The sequence below is a fragment of the Pleurodeles waltl genome, chromosome 4_2 (assembly GCF_031143425.1).
Source record: "Pleurodeles waltl isolate 20211129_DDA chromosome 4_2, aPleWal1.hap1.20221129, whole genome shotgun sequence".
NCBI classification, from domain to species: domain Eukaryota; kingdom Metazoa; phylum Chordata; class Amphibia; order Caudata; family Salamandridae; genus Pleurodeles; species Pleurodeles waltl.
The window spans coordinates 52,974,788-52,999,404 of record NC_090443.1 but is presented as its reverse complement, the minus strand read 5'-3'; the positions used below and the strand labels follow the sequence as shown (position 1 = coordinate 52,999,404).

Below are 24,617 nucleotides of genomic sequence, written 5' to 3'. Positions count from 1 at the left end.
TTTCAGAGAGCAAGTGTAGGAAGCTGACTATCTATGTGGTGTACCAAATGTAAGGGGATCATGCAGATAGTCAAGGCGACACTTATTGGTTTACAGGGGTTAAAATAATAATCACAAACACTCTTTTGTGGTAGTGTGGGTAAGCAGTTTAGGTTCATTAGAGGGTAGTGCTAAGCATTTGGTGAACACAGTCAGTAAATGAGACACACACTCAAGAAGAACCTTGAGACCAATTTAGAAATAATAATGTAGATTTTTATCTTATTTTAGACATCACGATCTTAAAGACTTAGAATACAGCTGTCCGATTTTAGGCATGAGCCTCAAACGCGGTAATGTTACCTTATGGGGAGAACATATGCTGCACAGGGTCACTTGCAATTGACTTACAGGACTGTTCTTGGGGACTTAATGTAAGTAGCGGCCAAGATTTCTAGAACCACAAGCAAATTCGGTTTACCTGGTGTGTTCGGTTGCAGAGGTGCTGGTAGCGCCGGACACTACGCGTTAGTCACGGAAGCAGTACCTGGGACTGAGTGACCAATCTGACTTAACCCAGAACCCGATGATGGGTAAAAAAAACAAGACAGCAGGGCCACTCTCAGTTCTGGCCCTGGTGATGCTGACGTCCCTTATCCGTAGGTCAATCGTGGCAGCGTTTATGTCCAGCCTGGACACTAAACAAGCCTTGGTGTTTGCAACTGGCTGTGGTACTCTGGGTATTGGTGCAGGGAGGCTCCGGGCAGGCTCAGTTTGTTGAAGACAGGCTAGGTCAGTGGGACTGCACTCCTGGACACCCGAGATCCTTTTCCTGAAGAGATGCTTCCTGGCTAGACTTGACATTCAGCAAAACAAATAACCCGTCAGTCGAGGTTGGTGCCTGCAGGTGCAGGGAAGTGGCTCCTCCCCTCCAAGTGAGATGGTGAGTGGGGGCGAAGTACTGGCAGTTCTCCAAGGCTCTGGCCAGATACACAGCTGCAGGATGAGTCGGGTCTTTGCAGTTGTTGGGACAGAAGCAAGAAGGCAGGGTTTTGTGTCAGGTCCTCAGCTAGTCCACAGTTCTTGCATCTTCAGCTCTTCTTTGTCCTTATTCTCTTTGTAGCCAAGCAAATCTGAAGCCCTGGTGTCAGGGGGCCACCTAAATACTCCGTTTAGGGTAGTAGCTAATGGACTACTCACCCCTGTGGTGACTACTCTCCCCTTTATGACCACTTCCTGCGAGGAGTGGCATAACTCTGTCCCAGAATGCCACCAAAAACAAGATGGCGGAACCCTTCCTTTGCGGAGCACATCAGGCAGCCCACCTTAGGGATGTGACTAGCCTGGTAGTACAACATGCCTACTTACATAGCTAATTTCCCTCCTTCCCTGGTGCCAAATGGGCCTCAGGCAGGGGGTGACATTCTCCCGGTCTGGGGGAAGCCAGGGTTACACATAAAAGGCATCAGGGGCTTTGAAGTCCCTGACCTTGGAATGCAGATTTACTAGCCATCCTGCTGGAGGAGGTGATACCACCTTCCTCTAGAGCAGGCATTGTTTCTGATCTCTGAGGATGTGGGCTCTCACCTCGAGGGGGTCAAAGTCATCCAGCACACTAGAGAACTAGTGGGTTTTCAGGAGGCACTTCTCAGGTGCCCACTGGGTGCATGTCATAATAAATCCAACACTGCCATCAGTATGGAGTTATTAAGACGAGGTATTTGATACCAAACACCCTGGATTTCAGTTAAGCCATTATGTAGCTGGGTAACTCGTAATGACCATTGCCCAGTATATACCTTAAGCTTGCTTCCTTGTTCACTTGCAATATCTAGTAATTGAACTAGACATCGCAGAGGCATATCTGCTCGTTCAGTTATGTCCTCACATAAAATATAATGCACCATGCCTTGGGGCTTCAAGGCCTGTATTGGAGTGACTTGCATATATTATATTTAGTGACCTTTGCATGGCACACAGTGAATGTGCCAGGTCATGTTTTCACTCATGGTTTGCACCATGACATGCAGCTGCAGTGGCAGTCTGTATGTAATTTGTATGGTGGCCCCTTAGGGTGGCATAATACATGCTAAATCCCTTAGGTAACCTTTTTAGTACCTCATGCTTAGGTACCAGGGGTGCCATTTACTCCGGTCTTACAGGGGTGCTAAAGTGCTTGCCAATTGTGTTGCAATTGGGTGTTTTGTTTATAGGGGAAAGTACACTGCCACTGGAGTGTGGTTACCAGGCTTCAGTGCACTGTCAGAGTCCAAAACCAGCATCTAGCAGTTCAAATTGAGGCAAAAAGTGGGGAGGACAACCTACGAAAAGCCTGGCTTCCTACAGCCAGCATGCAGCTGACTACATCATGGGGCTTCGGGGAGCTTCCTGGGAGCTTGCATTCATCCCCTCCCCCCCCCCCCCCCCCCCCCCCCCCTCTTCACACTGAGAGGTCCCCTAGCAGGGTGGCCGTAGAGGAGCTCAAAAGGGCTAAACTCAACTCCTTTCTGGGTGGGACCTCCCTGTAGGCAAACAGGCATGGTAATAGGACACCCCACTTCTGCCTCTTGGGCTGAGGTGGGCCCATAATCATGTCTTTAAGGGTCTTGTTGAATCCCTCCACCAGCCTGTTTGTCTGAGGGTGATAGCATGTGGAGAAGAGGTGGGTTACCCCACACAAGTGCTTAATTTGAGCCCGTGGTTGCCAGTGGTGGCCACTGGCATTCATTTTAGGGGACCAACACTTATTTTCCCTCTTCAGACTTTTCCCAAAAGCGAGAGGGAAATATGCACAAAGCGGAAAGTCAGAGGTAGATGGAAAAACTCTATTATAAGGAGAAAGCAGAAACCTGTAAGATTGAACTAAAGAAGTAGTGTGCCTGGTTGTGATTAAAGACGTCTGGGGTGGATTCAAGGCCATGCAGCCTTGATATTCCTCTTGCTGACATTTAATAGCGCAGGCTTCAGGTTTTGGTTTACAGGTTTGGGCACCAGCACATATTCCATTACAATTTAAGCAGGCCCAACATTCATCCCACATGGACTTCATGTACGCAGACATGAAGTTGGTGCCCTTCCCATCAAAGCCCTAGCCACTGCAGATGCAGTTACAGATCTCAGAGGTATAACCTCTGGGTATCTAGTGGCATGGTCCACCAAAACCAGGATAAACCTGTTGCCTTAGAAGGTTTTGGGGTCCAGGAGCCTAACAATGTCGATGCCCATCCTTTCAAAGTGGATGTGGGTGACAGGTTAGGGAACAGGGAAGCCTTTATCTTTTCTCATGTCTTCCCACTGGCCTGGCAGGTGGGACGTGATTTACAGAATGTATCTGAGGCGGTCTTCATCTGGGGCCAGTACAAGTGGGCGACAAGACTAGCAAAGGTCTGTCCTCATGACCTGCCCGGGGTGTATCATGAGCTAGCCCCAGTAGGAAGGCCTGTATCACAGGTTAACTACATAGGAGGTCATTCTCTTAATATATTAGGTGATATCCAGAAGTGCCACCGGTTGCCTGGGGTCGCAGCTTGCTGCCTCACACTCTATAAAGTTGGGAACTCCTTTTACGCTTTGCAGAATTCCTTCCTGGTGGGCCCACCCTCAGCTTACCTCCCAGCAAGCTCAGACAGGTCTACCAAGGCAGCAGTCTCCTCCCCAGTAGGCTCCAGGACAGCCTCCTCAGGTGCTCCTTGAACCTGGACCATGGAAGTTTCATGGGCTGGTTTTCCACACCTCTTTCTGTTCTTCTTTTTGGCAGCGACCTGGGACATTTTTTCAGGCTCAAGGCCTCCTTAACTCCCCTCTTGGAAAGCCATTGACCGTGGGGTCATTCAGACCCACTCCGTCAACCCTAACATCTCCAGGTGTAGCCAGGCTTCCACCACGGGATAGTGACTCTCATGGTTGTCTGCGATTATAACCTGGTGAATGTATTGGGTGTGACATGCTCTGTGAACAGAAGATGACACTTTACAGTAATCATGCTGGCTTCTGTGTTCCTCAGTGCCTCCACCCTCTGCTCATTGATGGTAACCCACTGCCTGCACTTAGAAGTATTTGAAGGCATGTGGACTATGGGTGTTCTCTCCTTATCACCCATGGATACTAAGGTCATCTCTGCTCACTCCCCCAACGCTAACAGGGATCACCACCTCCCCAAGCGCTACACTGGCCAGCTCTGGTATCTACCCACCAACGGGCCAGGGGTGATGGGGTGGCTTTGGTGGAATGAAGCACTTAGTACACTGAACTTTTTTATTTCTTTAATCAGGTTGAGACTGCTTACCTTTCCCTTGGGAACCATTTTGGATGTCTTTAGCGAACTCTGTAATTTTAGGTCTTTCAATTTTATTTACCTCTTTCTTCTGTTGGGAACCTCATCCAGTCTTTTAGCGATTCCTATCTCCCCTCTGAGCAAACTCAGAATTAATCTGTTCTCAACACTGGTAGCTTGGAACAAACAACACAAGGAAAATCTCATACCACTTTAAGAGATTAGAGTAAGCTTTCATAAATAGCACAAGACCAAAATGACAAATATGCAGTCAATAGAAACAGAGGTGTGCAAGTTTAAATATTTCAGTGCAGATAGCGCCAATTAGCACAAAGCACTAACTGTGGTTATGTGGTTGCACGGGACCAAGTCAAAGTCACAAGTTCAGGCTGACTGCAATGGAGTGCTGCCTGGCTACATCTGAGCACAATATCTTAATTCTGGTTGAGAAGGTATTCAGAATCCTGCATCTGATGTGTCCCACAGCAGCAGCCGTGCGATGTCCGGGGGAGGAGATGTTGCGCAGCGGAGGTTCCCATGGGCTGGATTGGGTGAGACGATGTCCTTCGTGGATATGTCATGCAGCTGCTGTTTTGATGGGCTACTAGAGGTGGTTTGGAAGATTGTGCAGCAGAGGCACTGTGTTGGTTCTGAGTGTGATGTGTTGAGCAGCAGAGGGAATGTGCGCCAGTTCTGTGGGGTATGCCACGGAGGAGATGCATTTGTTATGCTGAATCCACAGATAGGTTGGCAGAGCACCTTTAGACCCACTTCCAAGAGTCCAAGACTGAGATGGCACCACTTGAGAGGGCAGAACCTGCAGATGGCATAGTCCAGGTGCTGGGTTCAAGGTTGTTTGAAGCCTTTTATTTCCCTTAAGCTTTTGATCAGGCGGCCAGCAATCTAGCCCTTAATGTCACTCTGATGTCTTTGGTTTAGAGATGCAGGCACAGTCCCTCTTACCAAGGCAAGAGGGTAGCACATCAGAGGGGCTTAACCTAGGGGTGATTTACGTGTATTAAAAGGGAGATTTGGGCCTAGCAAGAGGCTTTCCTTGCTAGATCGAACTGGTAGTTTAGAACTGCACACAGAGCCTGCAATGGCAGGGCTTGAAACATGTTTAAAGGGTTATATAAGTGGGTGGCACAATCAGTGGTGCAGGCCAAAAAGTAGCATTTAATTTACAGGCCCTGACTGGATGTAGTACCTCTTTACTATGAACTTACAAGTAAAATAAATAGGCCAATTGGGTGTAAGTCAGTTCTACCATGTTGTAAGGAGAGAGCACAAGCACTTTTACACTGGCTAGCAGTGGTAAAGTGTGCAGTCCTAAAGCCAGCAAAAACGAAGTCCGCAAAACAGGAGGGTTGAAGGCAAAATGTTAGGGGAGAACCATGCCAAGTATGCCTAGTCTAACACAAGGTATTTCAAGTTTACAGATCCAGTCTTGTGCCTGGATGGGGATTCAAGAGTTAATGTCTGGAGGTATATAGAGTATCCACCAGAAAGATCCTTATGAAAATAAGTAATGGGTTTTTCTCTTCTCCTTGCTTGTCTGGACTTTGAGCAAAGTACATAGTGGATGTGAGACTGGTCCACTTCTGGATTCCCCCGAGTTAACCCCGCCACAGAGCTAGGTTTTTTGTGTGCTGCTTTGGGATGGTATAAGTTTCTTGGTGCTGCTTTGAGAATGTATTAGTATAAGCCTCTGTAGTTAATTTGAGATGGGGCCCTCCTCCTTTCTTCTGTATAGTCTATTGGGTTTAGTTTGCTCATTAATTGATTCCTTTATTGCTTGTGACATTTTGTATGGGATGGGCTCAAAAATTATTGAGATGATCTTGCTTGTGCATGAGATTTAGAAACTCTAATCTCTTCTTTTTCGGTCCTTCTAGCACATTGAAAATCTCTCAAAACAGCTACAGCAAGAAATGGCAGCCTATGCATCGCGGTTATTTCCAGATCTGCCAATTCCCAACGATCGAAGTGTGATACCAAACTCCACAGAGGCCCTGGCTGCTTCAAAGGACCTGTCTCATTTGGATGGAACAATATGCAACCAGCTCTTCTCCGTGGATATGTCAGAACCACCCTCTACCACAGCTCACTTGCAGAATTTCCCGGTGGTGACACAAAAGGGCCCAAAGTGTCTTGGAGCCTCTGGTGTTGAGCCACAACCACCTCGTGCCAGTGTCTGCGAGTTTTCGCTCTCTGAACCCAAACCTCCTCACAATGTCCCCCCATTTTTACACACTTCCCGAACTGGTATGGTCCCCTCCGTGCACACTGCTTTTCGTAGCATCCCCACTCATTCATCTCACCCTGGGGTCATACTTCAAGACCACTCACTGTCTTGCATTCCTGGCAACACTAACACTGACTATAAGCCATTTATTTGCACATCTGGCAGCTTAAATACTGAACAGAAACCCTTTCCTGGCTCCATCAGTGAACCCCACCTGGATACCCCGAATACTGTACATCATCCTCTACCCTGTGTTCCTGTCACCATTAATACTGAACCCTGTCACTTACTTGGCTCCTGTACAGAAACTGCGGAAACCAGCTCTCTCCTTGGGGCTTCCGGTGCTGAACACCACTCTTTACCTCTCTCGTCGAGTACTGAACATCAGGTCTGTCTACCTAGTGCCTTTGTGCCAGGATTGATTGGATCTGGCAATGTTCTGAAGATGAGCACCACCCCAACCTTCTCTTCACAGGGCTCCATCTGCTCCAATCTCCCAATCCAGCTTTCAAAGGTTCCTGCTGGCAGCGCTGTTGCCTTAGGTAAGTGACTTGGTTATCTTGCCTTTTTTCCTACAGTCCTTTTGGGTTGTGTGACTCGGAGATTATTGCTTAGTGATGGTGGTGATGCTTCCTACAGAGATTGCGCATCTCCTCAGTGCAGAAAGTCCCCGTTCTGAGCTATAGTATGTCAAGGCAGCTGTGTGTCTACCTTACCTTGTAAGGCTTATGATTCGAAGAATGGACTTGTAATGATGTTGCAGCTCTGCCAAACAAAATAATTTAAAGTGAACTAGGGCATGAAAGACAGATATACCCCATTGGAAAGTAACGCATTCAAAGTGTGAAAATGAGGATCATAGACCAGACTCGGAAGTTAAATAGAGAAGCCTAAAAGCACAGCAACAGATTTCTGAATTCCTTGACCTGCTTACTCCGAATTGTTGAAGACGGCAATAACTAGGGAGTGACTTAAAAAAGGGTGGACAAACAAGTGGCGCTAAAGTCTGTTGAATGCAGATGTAAGACTGAGCACCGCGCAGGTTCTTTGAGTCAATTGCCATTTAATGACAGGCAGCCTAGGCGTGCCTAATGGTTCTAGTGTGCTTTTGTGACAGAAAACACTGTAATACTCTGGCCTTGTAAACATATTGCCCAGTAAGTTCAGCGTTTCAGGCCAATTAAGTGTGGGGCTGGATGAGAGTGATTAGATAGGGGTGGCAGGTTGTGTCTTTTCTCATCACCTAGGTAGTAGTTGATCAGCACTTCTATATTGCAGGGGCCGGAGTCCTGCCAAGGTGTATAGTCACTTCATGTTACCACTAGAACCCCAGCTAGTTTCATGCTGTCTCCACCTTCTACAGACTTGCGTGGCACCTCATTGTCAGATATGATTTTCGCACCCTACTGATCTCCTTTACTAACTTATTCTAGGTGGAATGGCCGAGTGACCTGGTTTTGCCTCCTCTCAGGCTTACTCTGTTGCTTTTTTTCCAGCCTGTCTTTCCCCTCTTAGACCTAACCTGGATTATATTACATATGCCACACCTAGTGGGAGCTAGTGCTCGATGAATCGTATGTTGCTGAAGCCTCCATGGTCCATCTTGCTTTTCTTTTCCCTCATGAACTGTTACTCATTACAGGTGCCCCTTGGGTCCGGCCTGACGTCCCGCGCCCTTCTCTGAAGCAGATGTTCCAGCACATCATGGTGTCTTTCCAGGAGGTGTGTCTAGATGATGAGTGTTGCTTCTACACATCCAAGCCCGCTGCTCCTTGTCCAGATGCCACGCTTCGTTCAGAAACCAGTTGCAAGAACCCATTGGCCACGATGCTGGAGCTGGAAGAGGCCATGGTGAGTACATTCCATAGGCAGACTCTCTCCTTGCATCCTGGGGGCACATGAGTTTTTCCAGAACCAAATCTTTCATAGATTTAATTGCTGGATTATTCTCCATTGTCTGGCTGGGAGTGATGAAGTTAAATATTTCAAGCATGTGAATCTATGAAAGATACTAACTCTGGAGTGGTGTAGATAATGTTTTCTTCTCAAGCATGTGAATCTATGAAAGACCGACTGCTAAAACTGCGTCCCTTTGTCATTCTCAAGCTTGCAACTGGAAATAATTCACATATGCCAATCTGACCTATATCAACTTTAGAGAACTCTAGTTGGTCACGTTTGCGTCCAATCTCTGATCAGGAGACAGACTTTAAGCTTCCCCATGTACTTCTTAAACTGTTTTAATGCCTGGCCGGTAGGTTCTTCTGTTCCAATAGTGTCATCTAGTAGCAAAGCCAGTGTGATAGCATAATTGTTGATATTGCGGCGTTAGTTTCTTTGCTGTATTCCTTCCTAAGAGAGGTCTATAAATGTGCTAGAGAGCGTGCCCACCAGAGAATGTAATGCTATTCCTGTCACAGTTACCCATCTGTTGCGACCTCACATGCAAGAGTACGTCTCACCCGGCTAGACACAGGCTTTTTAGAAATTAAGATTGGCGGATATCTGCAACCAAAGTTGCTGGAGCATCCAGGCTATTTCTGGCAAACTGATTGTGGGCTTGCCAGGCAGATTTTAGTTCCCCATGACAGGACGACAAGGGGCATTTTCGGCAGAATGTCCTGTGCTGGAGTCTATTTTCTGGTATTCGGAGTGCAAGTGCTTGCTAGTGGTATCTGAATTCGTTTGGGGTGTTGGGCAGCTTGAGGTGGGAAAAGGTAGTATGCTAGACTAAAGTTGAAATGGATCCTACAACGTTGTAATACTTTTTTGCATTTTATCTATTTTTTTTTTTTATTTTTTTGCAGCACTTTAGTCCCATTAAGTCACCTAAGATCTGAGTTGTACACCCAGGAGAGTGGCGTATTGCACGAGGGAACTATTCATGAATTTGCACAAGGGGGGAAAGATGAATTTGGTACGTCTGGGCTGAACAGACATTTCATCCTCTAATTTGGACCTGAGATGAAGCCAACAGATCCTTTCATCACAGTGAAAGGAAGATGATATCGTGAATGTTAGGCCTGGTGAGCAGATCTTCAGTCATCTGGATTCTCCTCCTCTTTTTGTCCTCGTAACGTGTGTTATATTAATGTTAATAAAAAAAGCATATTTTCATTGTACGGCTTTTAATTATCGACATCATGTGGCATTTAATTATTGGGAGATGTCTGGAATCTCCATTTGGTGCCGCCCAGATATCTTTTTATCTTTCTGTATGTTCGATCTTGCAGCATGAACTTCATCTCGATTCAGGTGTTGTGCACTATTCTACCATATACTAGTTTGGTCCAGACAGAAATATTCTATATAAACCAAAGGTTTTTTTCTCTTTTTGCTGTTGACTATAAGTGAAGTGTGTTGATGTTTTTTCCACTATTGTGTTGAGAAACAAAAAAATCTGTGCTCGGAAGACAGCTGAGTCACTTGAGAAATAGCCAAAATTTGAGGTAGACGTTCTGAACTGAGAGTGTGGGAGTTTAATAAAGATGCTGATTACACAAACAAAAACACAGACAAACCTTTTTTTTTTGTGTTGTTTTTTTTTTTTGTAAGGTCTAAATTCAGAGAATGGAAGTTTATGGTTGATAGTTCTACTTGCTTGTTCCGCAACTCATGAAATCCTGTCAAAGGCCAGACTTAATATTGAAAATTTGAAATAGCTTTCCAGCCCGACAGGTAAGGGAGCCCTATGTGGTGCCAAACTGTGGTTCCAACATCTGCTCTGTTTTTTTCCTCACCCTTCATCCCGGATCTGCAGTTGCTCTCCGTTTCTACATGTTTTCAGATATTTAGATTTTTTCGCTGTGCTTTAGGTACAGTACCATAAAAAAGTCCAGGCTACCAATCCAGAGGCTATTGTTTGAGATTACAAAGCTCTTGTCCGTGAGGTCTGGACAACGTGTTTGCATGCCTCCATGTCCATTAACGACCATGCCGTTTTGCCTTCACTGTGTATTGAGAACCAAGTGGGTCATCATACATGCCTAGAGACCACAATGAGTGTTGGTGTCTCCATGAGGTCTATACTAATGTGATCTCTTTTCCAAATGTGGCAATTTGTTCCTATTTTAGTTTTTACCATGTGTAGGACTCCTCTTCATTTCAACATCTGTTATATTCCATGGACAGGCCTTCAGCTTGGTGAATCTTTGCCCCAACTTTGACCCTCTGGTCTAGTCGGGAGCAGTGTCCTTTGTAGGCGATTGAGAGCCCGATGTCCCTGGCCAGCTCTGTATTCACTGCTGCAGCTTCTTTCAGGACTTTCTGGCCCTTGGTGCTGACCCCGCTGCGGTGGCATCTTTAATCGAGGCATTGTTGACTGCGCCACCCTCCTTCAGCTTTCTCTGGTGTCTTCGATCTTCAGCATGTAGAATGTGTGACCATTTCTCTAATTCACTGGAAACTTGTTGGAGATAGTGTGGTTGGTTTACATTAGGAGCATAGATGCTACAGAGAACTACACTTGTCAAATCTAGCTGGATCTAAAGCTGAACAAATCTGCTTCTTATGTCGAATTTGTGAGTAGCCTACAAACACTTTACGTACCTTGAGGCATGCTAGCATACCTCTGGCATAAGCAGAGACGTTAGTAATTAATAGTTGGCTTCTCCACCTTTTCTGAGATGAGACCTTTCAACATGTTATATGTAATTCTTTGAATAGGGGTATGTGGACCTCTTCACACTTAAGGTAGGACTGGATTTTATAGCACTGAAGGTGTGCCTACCTATAATGTTCCATGTTATGCTATAATGTAGTGGGTGCAGCATACTTGTGAATGTTGATCGTTCCCAGGTGCCACCCTATTGATCATGTGGACAAATGTGATGACAAAGGTGTTTAGGCTTGAAGATAAATGTAACATTTTCCAGTTTGTATTCAATGTAACAAAAATCCTGGCCGCAAGACCTAACTTTGGTAATGCGGGTAGCAAATGGCTGACCTTCCAAACTGTTTAGGAAGAGAGTTTGACCAGACTTGGCTGGGTTATAAAAAAAAATCAAACATATTGGAGCATTTGTAAAATGGGAGGGTATCCACTTCGTATAGTGGCATCAGTGGTAGTCATAAGAAACATCCTGTGATAGACCCTCCTTCTGATCTCGTATGTAGATCTAGAGAATCGGAAGAAAAGAAAATCATTTACCTCTGCCCAATGAGGGTGGTTGAATTTATATTTGAGAATGAACTAGGGTAAACCATCATTATATAGCATATTGTTTCTGGTTCAGTAGTGTATTATTTTCACTAGGCTTGGTCAGTATAGGGAGCCACCGTCCGGGAGCTAGCAGTGCCGCAATGTATCCTAGTGTACACAAGAAAGTGATGGATGGAAAACTTGAGTTAATCTCAGCCACTGGTCACTTGTGCCGTATCCTAATCCATTGTTATTTTGCACACAGTGGCACCTCAGTCTGGACCCAGCTATATGCAAATCATTAGTGACCCAGCTCCAGTCAAAACAGTCCAGCCCGAACTGCCATGCCAGGTCCTCCCTGAACTGGAACACAAGCAACCCAGGACTACGTTCGCCCTAGCAACTCATCAGCCGGGTACAGCTTAGTTCCAGTGACACACTGTGCTTTCCATACATCACTGTTTTGTATACTTTAGTGTGTCGCCCTTTGTGGGACAGGTATGCCCAGATGTGGGTCCTTTGCACACTGTGCTTTAGACCTCCAGGGCATACCAGTGGGACTGTATTGCTTCATTGTTCCCCTATAGTTTATGAACCGTGGGATTTGATCTTTGGGTTGTTTTATCATATGAACTATCCCTCCTGTTTCGAGAGGCTGCCGTAGTATCTAATCAGTTTTATGGTTGTTTGCCATATCCCAGGGAAATTGACTCTTGGGACACCAACTCCTTTCAGGGGCTATGTGATTTCAACAGGTTGGAGAAGGCAAATGTTCTGCTGTCTGATCTTTGAAACTAGTTAGATGGGGTTGATTGTTGTTCTCTGGAATTCGTTTTCAACAGTGTTTGGTGTGTTGCCTGTAGGTTCCTTAGTACTTATAACTTTTTCCCTCTGAGAACGGTTTGCTTCACCTACACATATTTGGACTTTCCTGAACTTAGGTTGAAGGTGTTCCTTGAAATGGGACTGGTGCTGTTTCATCAAGAGGCGCTGTGAGAGGCGACTCATGGTTCAGCCACTCCTATTTCTATCTTTTACACCTCAGTTGCCTAGGACTGTCCATTGTTTGGAAAGTTAGTTCCTCTCCATTGATGTTATAGGCTTTTTTTTTTTAGGTCTCACCAGAGACAGTGCATTCAGTGTTGCCTGCAAGGTCTTTTGTTACTTAAAAAAAAAAAAAATGTGAACCCTAGAGGGCTTAGAGCCCACCTTACTTAACATTTGTTGGCATCCTTGTCCCTCATTTCCTTGCTTCTTATTGGTCAGTGCATGCTGGTTTCACTTTCCCTTATTTTGTTTGTCTCTACGATAGAGCATAGACCAAGTACTGATGAATGTCTTTATTAGTGTTTTAGGAAAGTGCCTTTTTTTTTTTACATGGACACCCGCCCTCCACCCCCACCTTGTTTTTTGCCTTGTATCCAATGCAATATTGACTGAAGTGCACTGGGTTCCTGCTAACCAGGTCCCCCAGTGCCAGATCGCTTTCCCTACAATTGTACAATTGTTCCCCAATTAGCAAAGAGCTTTAGCACCTTTGTAAGTCCCTATTACCTAGGGCATAGGCACTAAAGAGGGTCCCTAAGTGCTGCAGCACGTATTGTGCCACCCAAAGTAACCCCTCAGTACACTCATGCAAACTGCCATTCCAGGCTGCGTTAAACCACAAAATGGCACCCCTCTCTGTGTACCATGCCTGTCAACACTGTATATGCAATATATACGCTGCCCCTACAGCAGGCCTTACAGCCCTATGGCAGGGTGCATTGTATTACATGTGTGGACATATCTGCATGAGCAGATATGACCCTTCTATGTTTGAGTGGATTCTTATACATTGCAAGTGAACAGAAAAGCTATCTTAAGTGTATGTACTGGGCTCTGGTGATTAAGAGTTCCCCAGATAGATGATGGTTTCGCTGAAACCAAAGGTGTTTGGTATCAAACATCTCATAATAATAAATCCACACTGATTCCAGTGCTGGATTTATTAATACATGCAGCCACAGGGTACCTTAGAGGAACCCTCTTAAACCTACTAGTCCTCTAGTGTGCTGGCTGACTGGTACAGTCCAGCCTGCCACCACAGACATGTTTCTGACCCCTACGAGGTGAGATCCCCACTTCTAGAAGTTGGGAACTAAGCCTGTTCTGGCAGGAGGTGTTTACATCCCCTCCAGCAGGCTGGGTAGTAAATCAGCATGCCAAGGCCAGAGGCTTCAAAGCCTCTGCCGCTTTTGATATGTGACCCCAGCATCCCCCTGGCCTAAACAATGCCATCCCCTGCCCTGAGACCCATTTGGCACCAGAACAGGTGGGAAATTAGTTGTGCGCAGAGGCTTTTAGCATACCCAGGTCAGGCACACCCCTAAGGTGAGCTGCCTGATGTACCTCACACTAGGAAAATTCCGCCACTTGGTGATGGCAGAATTAGGAACTCTGGGACAGAGTTAAGCCCACTCCCCACAGGAAGTGGTTATATAGGGGGTATAGTAACCCCCAAGGGTAAGTAGCCTATAGGCTGCTACCCTTCACTCCCCTTAACCTTCCTAAATCTAGTATTTAGGGGGAGCCCCTGGCACCAGAGAGGCAGATTCTACTGATTCAAGAAGAAGGAAGACACCGAAGACCTGCAAGAACTGAGGAGCAGCAACTCACTTGGTGCCCACCCTGCCAGCTGGCCTGTTCCCCTATCTCCAGATCGTCACCTGAAGTAAGTGCCTCTGACTACTGCGACTCAGCACCTCTACACCCGAGCAGAAGTGCAGCCGAGTCCCACAGCGTGAGTCCCAGTGAACCAACATACCTGAGCTCAACTTTGAGTTCTGCCAGACTGGTCCCCCAGTTCCTGCCTGCAGCAGCTTTCTGCAGGTTTACCCAAACAGAGTGCTTGTGAGGGCCACAACCTGTCGGACCAAAGACCACTGCACACGAGCCCCGCACAGGATCCAGATCCACCCAATGATGCATGTCAGGTTCAGAGACCGCTAAGACCTGATCCACCTTTGAGTTTGAACTGATTGTCTCACCCCCCCACTCCCCAAAAGCCCAGGCTCAGCTTGCTTCTTTTTACAGGTTCCATTTCTCATTGACTTCAACGGGCCACCCAACACCAAAAAAGCACCTCTGCACCCAGACACACCAGAACAAACCGAGCTGACCTGTTGGTACATCCTTGGACCTTGGCCCCTCCTTACCTTAAGTCCTGAAGAACAGTCCTGTAAGTCATTTACAAGTGGTCCTATGCACTGTATGTTTTACCCCATGGGTTAACATTACTGCAAATACAGTATTGTCTATTTACACGCTAAAAACCTAGCTTAAAAAGTACCTGATCACGAAGATTCTGGTGCCGAAAATAATATGTCTGTGTTATTTTTATAAATGGGTGTCTGATTTCTTTCTTGAGTGTGTGTTCTATTTATTGACTGTGTGTACAACAGAAGCACAACACTAAGCTTTGATTAGCCTACACAAGCCGCTTGAAGACGCTACCACCAAATGGAGCACTTGGGATTTCTGAAGAAAGCTCTGTAAAGCAGTAAGTGCTGCCTGGACTCTACGCGGTGTACTTTGTTTTAGTGCACCATATAAAGAGCTAGCTTCCTACAAGTGTCCTTCCACTGCTCGTGCTTGGATTGAGGTACCTCTTTTTGTTTTTTCTTCCCTCAGTAGCTTGTTACTGCTGTCCCTCCTACACCGTTGGTTGTTGTTCTGTCCCTCCCGATGTTTGTTGCTCCTCCCGTCACTCCTGTCCCCCCTCCCACACCATTGCTTGTTGTCCTATCCATCTCGCCATGCTGCTGGTTCCCCTGTCATTTCACCCTATCCCTTCAGCCGCTTTACCTTTTGCCCCATCGCTCCCACCCTATCCGTTCTGCATTGTTTCTTGTTGTTTGTAAACTTCCTTGCCTGCTACGAACGGTTGCCGAGCTGAAACAATCCTTAGCTCACTATTAGCACAATGTTTCTTGATTTGGCATAACATTTTAGAATGTGGCTGTGAGGATTGTGGTGTATTATATGGTGTCGTTGAGAGACCTCACCTTGTAATACAATTATAAAACAGTTTTGGGTCCTATACACTTATAAAACAGTTTTGGGTCCACATAGGCTCCTTTGTAAAACCTCTTGCTTGACTCTTGGTAGCTGTAGCTTTGAGTAACAAGGCTTAAACAAAGGAACTAATGTAAAGCATTCAGAAGCACCAAACAACGAACTAAAGTCTCACAACAACCAAGAAATCCAACACCAATTCATAAATATAGATTATATTTCATATATTTTTAGACCCCCAAGATGAGCAAAATCCACAGGAAGGTTCCGGAGGTATAAATGATTAAATAAAATGTAATTGTCAGCATTTTAGTCCAAAGCGTAAACCAGCATTGGTAACTAACGTTTTGAAATGGTATGAGTTGTGTTTGGCTACTCTTGCCTTGAGTGGGTGTTTAATGTTGACAGGGAGAAGGTCAGGGAGGCCAATAAGGATTAGTTGAACAGTTGCCTGTCACCAAAGCAGTCTTATGTCCAGTTCCACACTTTACATCAAAAGCACCATAGATTTGTCCATGGGTAAGGTTGGGGGTGACTTTAGCCACAGGAGTCAGAGTCCCTCGAAGTTCTTTGAGCCTGTAGAAGTCCAGCAACAGCTGTACCACTGATATCTGGTCACAACGGTTTCCTTTGGTGAGGGCTGATGTCTATCTTTTGCAACCATTCCGCAGTCTGGTTCTCCAGAGTCCTGCAGTTACAGGTGCAGTTTTTGAGTCCTTAAGGCAGTGGTTCCCAAACATTTTCGACCCACGGCTCCCTTGATCTATTGGCCACTGGCTGCGGCTCCCCATTATGTTACTTTTTGTTGGCGGGTGGGGGATGTAAGCCTGGCCTAGGGAGTACATCCATTTTTCTCCCTGAAAAGAATTGGGATGACGCCAATTAAGGTATTGTAATTCTATATATAACTGTAAAAAATAAAAATGTAACAGTAGTTTAATTACAGCATGCATAGGGTTTTTTAGTAAGGGGAAAATATTGGTTGACGGTAACCCTAGTAAAATGGGCAGGTCTCATTTTTATGTAGTTATAACATAACTGTTTAAATATTGTGAAATGTAGAATCCCTTTAGTTGTGTTTAACCACCAGAGGGCGCTCAAGGACAAAATTAAAAAAGAGCTGCTACAACTGAGTAGTTTTATTTTGTACGAACTGGCCCAAGGGCTATAAATAGCTCAGTGGTTCCCAAACTGTGTGCGGCGCCCCTGGCTAGTTTTGATGGCGCACCAGCGAGCCGCGGCGCACAGATTGAGAACCACTGCCTTAAGGGGAGGTCTTCTTGGCTGCACATTGGTGCTCAGCGACGATTCCTTGTAGAGGGCTACTGACTAGCCAAGACAGGCTACTTCAGCTTTTATGGCCCTGGTACTAGAACGGGGGAGGGAAGGGGGGTGGTGTCAGCTGACTGACCTTTGGAGTTCACTGTGTCAGTCTGGGGCTCTGAAGTGACTGTTCCAGAAGCCAGGCACCACAGACAGTCCTATATTCACTAGCCCAAGACCAGCAGGTGCAGTTCAGCGGTAGGTGTAGCCTCTCTTGCCAGGTCAGACAGGCAGTCAGGGTGGCCTTTTTTCCAGTCCAGTTGTGATTTGAGGTTCAAGGGTGCCTTATTTATGCCCAGAACGGGCCCTGGAAGAATGATAATCACTAGCAATTGGACTACCAGGATCCCTCCTGGCCTGTGATGACTTCTGGCTATGTGTGGAATATAGCAATCCCAGGGTGCACTATTCTGCCCACTCTCAAGATGTCTGAACCCTTCCTTGGATGTTAGAAGCTTCGTAGCCCATCCTAGAGGTGTGGCCACTTGTGGGCTTACACAACCACGGAAAAAACAGTTTGGTAACTGGTTTCCCCCTCTGTTCCCTCTGCCTGCCAGTCTACCTGAAACAAGCATTGGCTTTATGGTCCATTGACCATATGGTCAGTGGAAGGACACAGACCATTAGCCAATGGCAGTGACCGGAAGGAGTACTTGGTCCCGAATGCACACAACGGCAGAATGGTGAAGCAGCAGAGAGCAGGAAGTGAAAGCACACGACAAGCTGGCCAATCATAAGCACGTAAATTAGACTGTTTAGCCAATTGTAAGTTCGGGTAAGTAAGGGGGTGGTTTGTGAGCCCCTTTTAATTTTTTTTTTATTTTTTTTTAAATTCTACTCACAAAATATTTCATAAGCACAGTGCATAATCAAAACCTCAAAAGGGGCAGCTTCTCTGGTGCACAGTTGCCATTTGCCAATCTCCTTTGAAGCTTGCCTTTTGGGCCAACACCCTATGTTCTTCCCATGAGGGGTAGGCAACACCTCCCTGTGCGGCAGGCCTGAATTGTTCTGAGACTCAGGCGACATTTGCACAATTCTGAAGGAGATCACAAGATTGTCTGGTTGCCAGCAACTGCAAGTGGCCACTGGAAAGACTGGGCAACAGAATGTCAGCGTTCTAAAAGTTATCTTTCTTTAAAATTTACATTAAATTTGACTTGGGCATTGAATTTAGTTTAATGCCATGTTTAACATGTTACCTTGAAGTACTTATTTTATTGGTCTCATTCAGAAGTTAGCACAGCTGACGGGTTAGTGTTTAATTCTGCATTAGCCAATGTGGCCGCAGGCTATCCACAGTAAAAATACCAAAAAAGCGGTTTTACCTTTAGGACACAAAAATATATGTCCTACCTAATATACAGCTCCCTGCCACAGGGCTTTGTAGGCCTTCTTTAAGGGAGGCTTGCATATATTATCTGATAGACTTCTAACTGCAGATTACTCATCTTTGAATTTCCCCTGGCGTCATACGGTGTTTGGAAGATTTTCCGTGAGCAGTACCCTTGTGCTCCTGTAGATTGACGTCGATCGGCTCCACGTGTGTCTTTGTCTGTGCCAGAAGGGACATTGCAATACCTATATAAGAGCCACCTAAGCGTGCCAACATCAGCTTTCTTTCCCAGACAGTGCTGATCCAGAGAAAAGTTACCCCTCAATCACTTTTTGACTAGCTTTTTTAATCTTTTGTCAAGCATTTTTGAGGTTTTCCCTCCAGGTGTGATAGGCTATCCTCTAGGAAGACAGGATTCAAGCCCTGCCGAGACTGTCATCGGCTGATGTCCATGACGGAACTGCACCTTGTCTGCCTGTGGTGTTTGGAGTACAACCATGACCCGAAGTCGTGCTCCGGGTACCGCATCATCCATCTGTTGGCTTTGAGGGAGCAGTCCCTAAAGCTCACAGTGGCCTGGCATGCGATCCCGTGCAAATCACCCGGGACAGGTCAGGGAGCCCGAAGTCTTCATCATCCCACTCCAAGTCCTCAGTACGGTCGGGTAAATCGAGGTACAAAGAGAAGAACAAGAAGCCAAAGTTGTCTTTGACTTCTTATCTGTCAGTCGGTGAGAAAGCGTCCGTATTCAAGGCCCAGTTCTTGAGAGCCTCCACCTGGGCCAACTCTGTTCCTCCTTGACTTTCTGGCCATGCACCTCATATTTAGCTGGCTCGACCCCTCCAGCATGCCTTTGGGCACAGAGGGGGCCCCATCTAGGTCTATGCCAGCAGCTTCAGCTCTGGCTCCAGTGGACCCCAGAGTTCTATTCCTGGATCTGGACAGGTGCCGGTCGTGCCACCTTGAGCTTTTGCAGCGCCAGCTCCAATGCCGATGCTGCAAACCCCATTGTGATTCCCAACACCTCATCCAACTCCATTGGAAGCTTTGCTTCGTAGATCAGAGCCTGAGCCCTATTCCATTGATTTAGGCCTCAGGAAGGAACTGGAGAGATCACTGGCAGATCCATCCTCATACGGTGCTGAGTCTGATGCAGGTCCACTGTGTGTTTGCACCGGCAACGACACCACAGACGCTGGTGGAGAAAGCTGATAGCCCAGTTGGACTCAGAATCGAATCCACAGTGGCCTCATTCGAATTTGCACCCACCCCAACCTCTAGTCCAACCTCATTCAGACTCTGTTACGCTTTTGTTTGTTTTACCATAGTTACATGGATAAACCACAAGGCAACAATGACAGTTCTCAATTATAGGAAGACGAGAACTTATTCCTGAACACATCTTCAGATACAGCCCACAAATCCCCTCCTGGTCGTTCCACCACTTGTCTCATCACTACCACAAAAGAGGCAGATTCTTCAGTGGTTGTGTTGAATTTACAACTTCTATCAGTACAAGTAAAAACGAATATCCTTACAGAGATCCTGTATTCAGGGCAAACCGCACAAGGACCTCTCCTACCATCCAATGAGGCTTTGAGGGACCACTCCTGGGTACCTGGGTTAAGCCAGGATCTTTCTCTCCAGTAAACAGGCAAACATCCTGATGGCATAGAGCAGCTACAGGGGATCCAGCCTTCCTCCTGCAGCTTCCAACACTTCCAAAGGCTGGTTGGTCAGGCTTCTACCAGTAGGCTGCACCCCAATGTGTTTCTGAACATCCTGCCAGACAGAGTTTGAGTTCTTTCTGTCAGTCTTGCTTTCAAGTTGTCTCCTGGGCCGCTATTCGCATGCGTTGTGAGAGAAGGTGGCTGACATCATGCTAGCAGTTCCTGAAGATCTTCGGACCTGTCGTCAGCAGCTCATTCCGGATGACCATGAAGTAGTTAAATACATAATCTGACTGGGCCTTTGATGGTACCCATCGCTTCACATGCAAGGCAGACTTGGCCAAGAAGAGATTTTTGGTGAGCAAAGCAACGGTGTTCCCTTTGACTAGCACCACTCATGCAGCATTTCACACAAAAATCAAGTTTCCCCCCTTCCATGTTTTGGAAGGGGGTTCCAACAGAGGCCACAACAAACTTTCTCTGCACAACAGCAGGGCCTCCCAGGCCTATTTTTAGGGTCGAGCCTGCGAGTTCATGCGCTTGCACATGTGTCTCGCTTGCAAGACTGTTGTGTACAGCAAAGAGCTTGGAGCCTGCCTGTCACTTACCATTTGTTGGCTTGCCTGACAGTCTGCTTTACAGCCTCGTAATTTGTCACTGCAGGCCTGTCATCATTTCCTTCCCCTGTATGGAGCAGGGACCAAGCACTGATTGATTTAACTTAATCAGCGCCCTTCCGCTGCTCCTGACGTGTTTGAGGTACTATTTTGTCCTTTTTAACTTCTAGTGCCCTGAAAACTGTAAATATGTCACTGTCAAAAATGTGCCCAACGTGACAATTAAAATTGCTAAGTTTTATTTTGCCATGTCGTCTATTCCCACTTTGCACACGTTTTCTTTTGTTTTTCTTGTTACTTTTCTCAAAAGATGATGATTATCTTGTTCTAAATATTGCAAAGTGGCATTGTTCTTTTATTAGGTGTATTTTCTGAAATGATGCTTTAACACATAATAGTGCAGTACACTCCAATCTGCCCCACTAAAATCCACCCCGTCCATCCTACCTCACCCCAATCCTTCCAATCCACCCCAATCTAATCTGCCCCCACACCAGTTTGCCCCGTTCCAATCCAAAACAATCTACACCACTTTAAGACAATCTGCCCCACTCCAATCCAAAAGACTGTTCCACTCCAATCCAAAACAATATGTCCAACTCCCATCTACCCCACTCCAATCCAAAACAATCTGCCCCACTCCAATCCAAAACTATATGCCCCACTCCAATCTACCCCACTTCAGTCTGCCCCAATCCAAAACAACCTGCCCACTACAATCCAAAACAATCAGACCTACTCCAATCTGCCCAATCTAAAGCAATCTTCCCCACTCCAACCCAAAACAATCTGTCCCACTCCAATCCAAAACAATACATCCCACTCCAGTCCAATCTACCTCACCGCAACCCACCCCATCCCAAATGACCCCACTCCCATTCAATCCTCCCCACATCACCCTACTCCACTCCAGTCCAGAACAATCTGTCCCACTCCCAACCGCCCCACTCCAATCCATTTCAACGTGCCCCACTTTAATCCAAAACAACCTGCCCCAGTCTAACCTGCTTTACTCCACCCTGCTGCACTCTGATCCCAAACAATCTTCCCCACTCAATCCCATTCACCTGCAATCCAGTCCACGCCAATCCACCACAATCCAGCCCAGTCCAATGCTACCCCACTAAAGTCCATTACACCGCACCACAATCCATCCCACTCCAATTCATACCCTTCCAATCCAAACCCACCCACCACAATCCACCTCACCCCACTCCAAACCAAACCACCCTACTCTAATACAACCCACTCCAATCCAACAAGTCCACACACTCCAATCCACCTCATTCAAATCAAGTCCTCTGCTATCCAATCCACCTCACTCCAGTCCAATCCAGTCCACATTAATCCATCCTACTCGAAGCCCAATCCACCCCACTCCCAACCACCTTAATCGACCCCACTCCAATCCAGTCCACCCCTCTCCAATTAATCCACCCTGCCCCAATCCACTCCACCCTACTCCAGTCAAGTGCACTCCTAACCAATGCACCCAACTCCAATCCTCCCCACCCAATCTACTCCAGTTCAATCCACCCCACTCCAGCCCAATCCAATTTCCCCATCCACCCCAATCCAATCCACAAAACTCAAGCCAATCCACCCCACTCAATCCGATCTACCCCCCTCTAATCCAATTCACTCCATGCCACCCCAATCCACCCCTCCAGCTAGCCCCAGCCCGCCCCACTTCAATCCACCCCACTCCAGTCCACCGCATCCCAGTTCACTCCACCCCACCACATCCCAGTTCAATCCCCTGAACTCCAATCCAGTCCATCCAGCCTCCCTCACTCCAATCCACCCAAATCCAATCCAATCCCCCAGTCCATCCACTTCACTACAATCCACTTCACCCCAATCTATTCCACCCCACCCTAACCCAATTCAGCCCACCCCACTACAATCCATCCACCCCACCTCAATTCAATCCAGCCCACTACAACCCACACCAATCCAACACGCCCCACTCCACTCCAATCGAATGCACCGCATCTCACTGCAATCCAATCCACCCCACGGCAGTCCACCACACTCCAATCAACCTCACACCATTTCAGTCCACCCCACCCCATTTCAGTCCACCCCAATCCAATACACCCCACTCCAATCCACCCCACTATCGCAGTCCACCCCATCACAGTTCAGTCCATCGCACTCAAATCCAATCCACCCCACTCCAATCCACCCTACCCCAGCCCTATAACTCTAATCCAGACCACCCACCCCAATCCAATCTAGTCCAACCCACTTGAATCTACCCCAATACAGTCGACCCCACTCCAATCCACTTTGCTCTACCCCAGTTGAGTCCACCCCATTCTACCCCAGACCAATCCACCCCACTACCTCAAACCATTCTACCCCACTCCACGAAGCTCTGCCACTGAACTCTGCTCCCCTCTAGTCAACTCTGCAACACTCTACTCCGCCTATTTCACTCTACAGCACTCCCACAAATCCACTCTGACACTCCATGTCACTAACCTTTACTCCTGCTGGACAGCAGCCACACTGGTGTACAACATGCAAACATAGTGTGTCAGAAGCCAATAGCTGTTGGCTTTGCTATTGCTTTTATACTTTTGTCTATTTTAAGTATATGGTTGTTTTGAATGTTAGGGAAATGTACTATGTTTATGTCAATGTATGTTTAGTATAAAAACTGTGTATGCCTTTGTAGAATCTATTTATTTTTACCTTAGTTTTTATTTATTACAGTAATATTCATTATTTTGGTATGGTAGTTTGCTCCTTGATTGTATTGAACTGTACTGCAAATGTAGGTCAGACATATTACTGCACCTTTAGGGTTGTAGCAGAGGTGCAGGGCGACAAAGCAGACTTAACCTGTTAATATTACAAGACCTACCAGGCCCATTATAGCAGCGAGCTGCCCAATCACGTCATTCCACCCGCCGCCACTGCAAAACCACTTTATTTTTCCCTCAGATGTGCACTGTCACCCAGTAGAAGATATGCAGCTACTTCCATCTTGAGTGGCAAAGAACACATCGGACTAGTGGGTGCTTCAAATTGTTACAAACAGTTATGCCCTATCTTTCTACCCCTCCATACAATCCACCTACACCACAACAACTTCCAAAGAGATGTTTGCCCATCCTGCGAAGAGAAGTTCAAGCTCTATTGGAGAACAGAGCCACAGAGAGAAAGCTGGCATCAGAGGTTGGGAACATCTGCTACTGTTACTTTCTGGCGCCAAAGAAGAACGAGGGACTTAGTCCTATTCTCAATATCTGCCATCTGAAATTCTTCCTCAAGATGGACAAGTTGAAAATGCTCACCCTGGCACAAACTTCTGTCTGTCCTGAATCCAGGAGACTCAATGGTGGCATTGGGCTTGCAAGACTCTTTCCCCCCCCCCCCCCCCCCCCCCCCCTTCCCACGTGCCAAGCCAGCAGTCCCATAGACTCTGCTTTCAGTTTCAGATAGGCCACAAGTGCTTTCCGTTCTCTGTGCTCTCCTTTGGCCTCACAAGAGCATCTCAGGTGTTCTTGAAAATGATGATGGTAGTTGCTGTCCATTTTCAGAGGTTGGGTATGCAGGTCTTCCCATACCACAATGCCTGGTTGCTGGGGTGGGTGTGCCCAAACGGTCGTGCACGATCTCCAAATGATGGTTGCGTTGTTCACATTTCTATGATTTTCCATCAGGGTGCCAAAGTCTCAATTGACTCTTCAGAGGCTCTCCTTCATTGTAGGCATCCTGGACACAGTGTTTGTGAGCATTTCTTCTGCCTAAATGAATCCAGGACATTTGGGCCATGATCCCAGTGTTTCAGCCATTGACATGGGTCTTAGTGAAAGCAGCTCGGAAGCTTATTGACCTCTTGGATTCCTGCATCCTGCTAGTGAACTATGCCAGTTGGCAGATGTGGGCTCTGCAGTGGGATCTGAAGTTCCAGTGTGTGCAGCACCAAGGGAACCTCAGATTCCTTTCAGGTGTCGGAGGCAGCTG

At 46.7% G+C, this 24,617-nt stretch overlaps 1 protein-coding gene across 3 annotated transcripts in view; it reads left to right on the top strand.

Annotated features, from left to right (window-relative positions):
• TROAP (trophinin associated protein) overlaps positions 1–9,614 on the top strand; it is a 155,209-nt gene extending 145,595 nt beyond the window's left edge. For 2 of the 3 annotated variants that reach the window (XM_069230620.1, XM_069230621.1), the window contains exons 15-17: positions 6,148–7,039; positions 8,140–8,348; positions 9,305–9,481. In XM_069230620.1, the coding sequence (XP_069086721.1) occupies positions 6,148–7,039; positions 8,140–8,348; positions 9,305–9,337 (1,134 nt within the window). In that variant the 3' untranslated portion in view covers positions 9,338–9,481. Of the gene's footprint in view, positions 1–6,147; positions 7,040–8,139; positions 8,349–9,304 lie in introns of all 3 variants that reach the window. The other variant, XM_069230622.1, reaches the window with a different exon arrangement.
• The last annotated feature ends 15,003 nt before the right edge of the window (positions 9,615–24,617 follow it).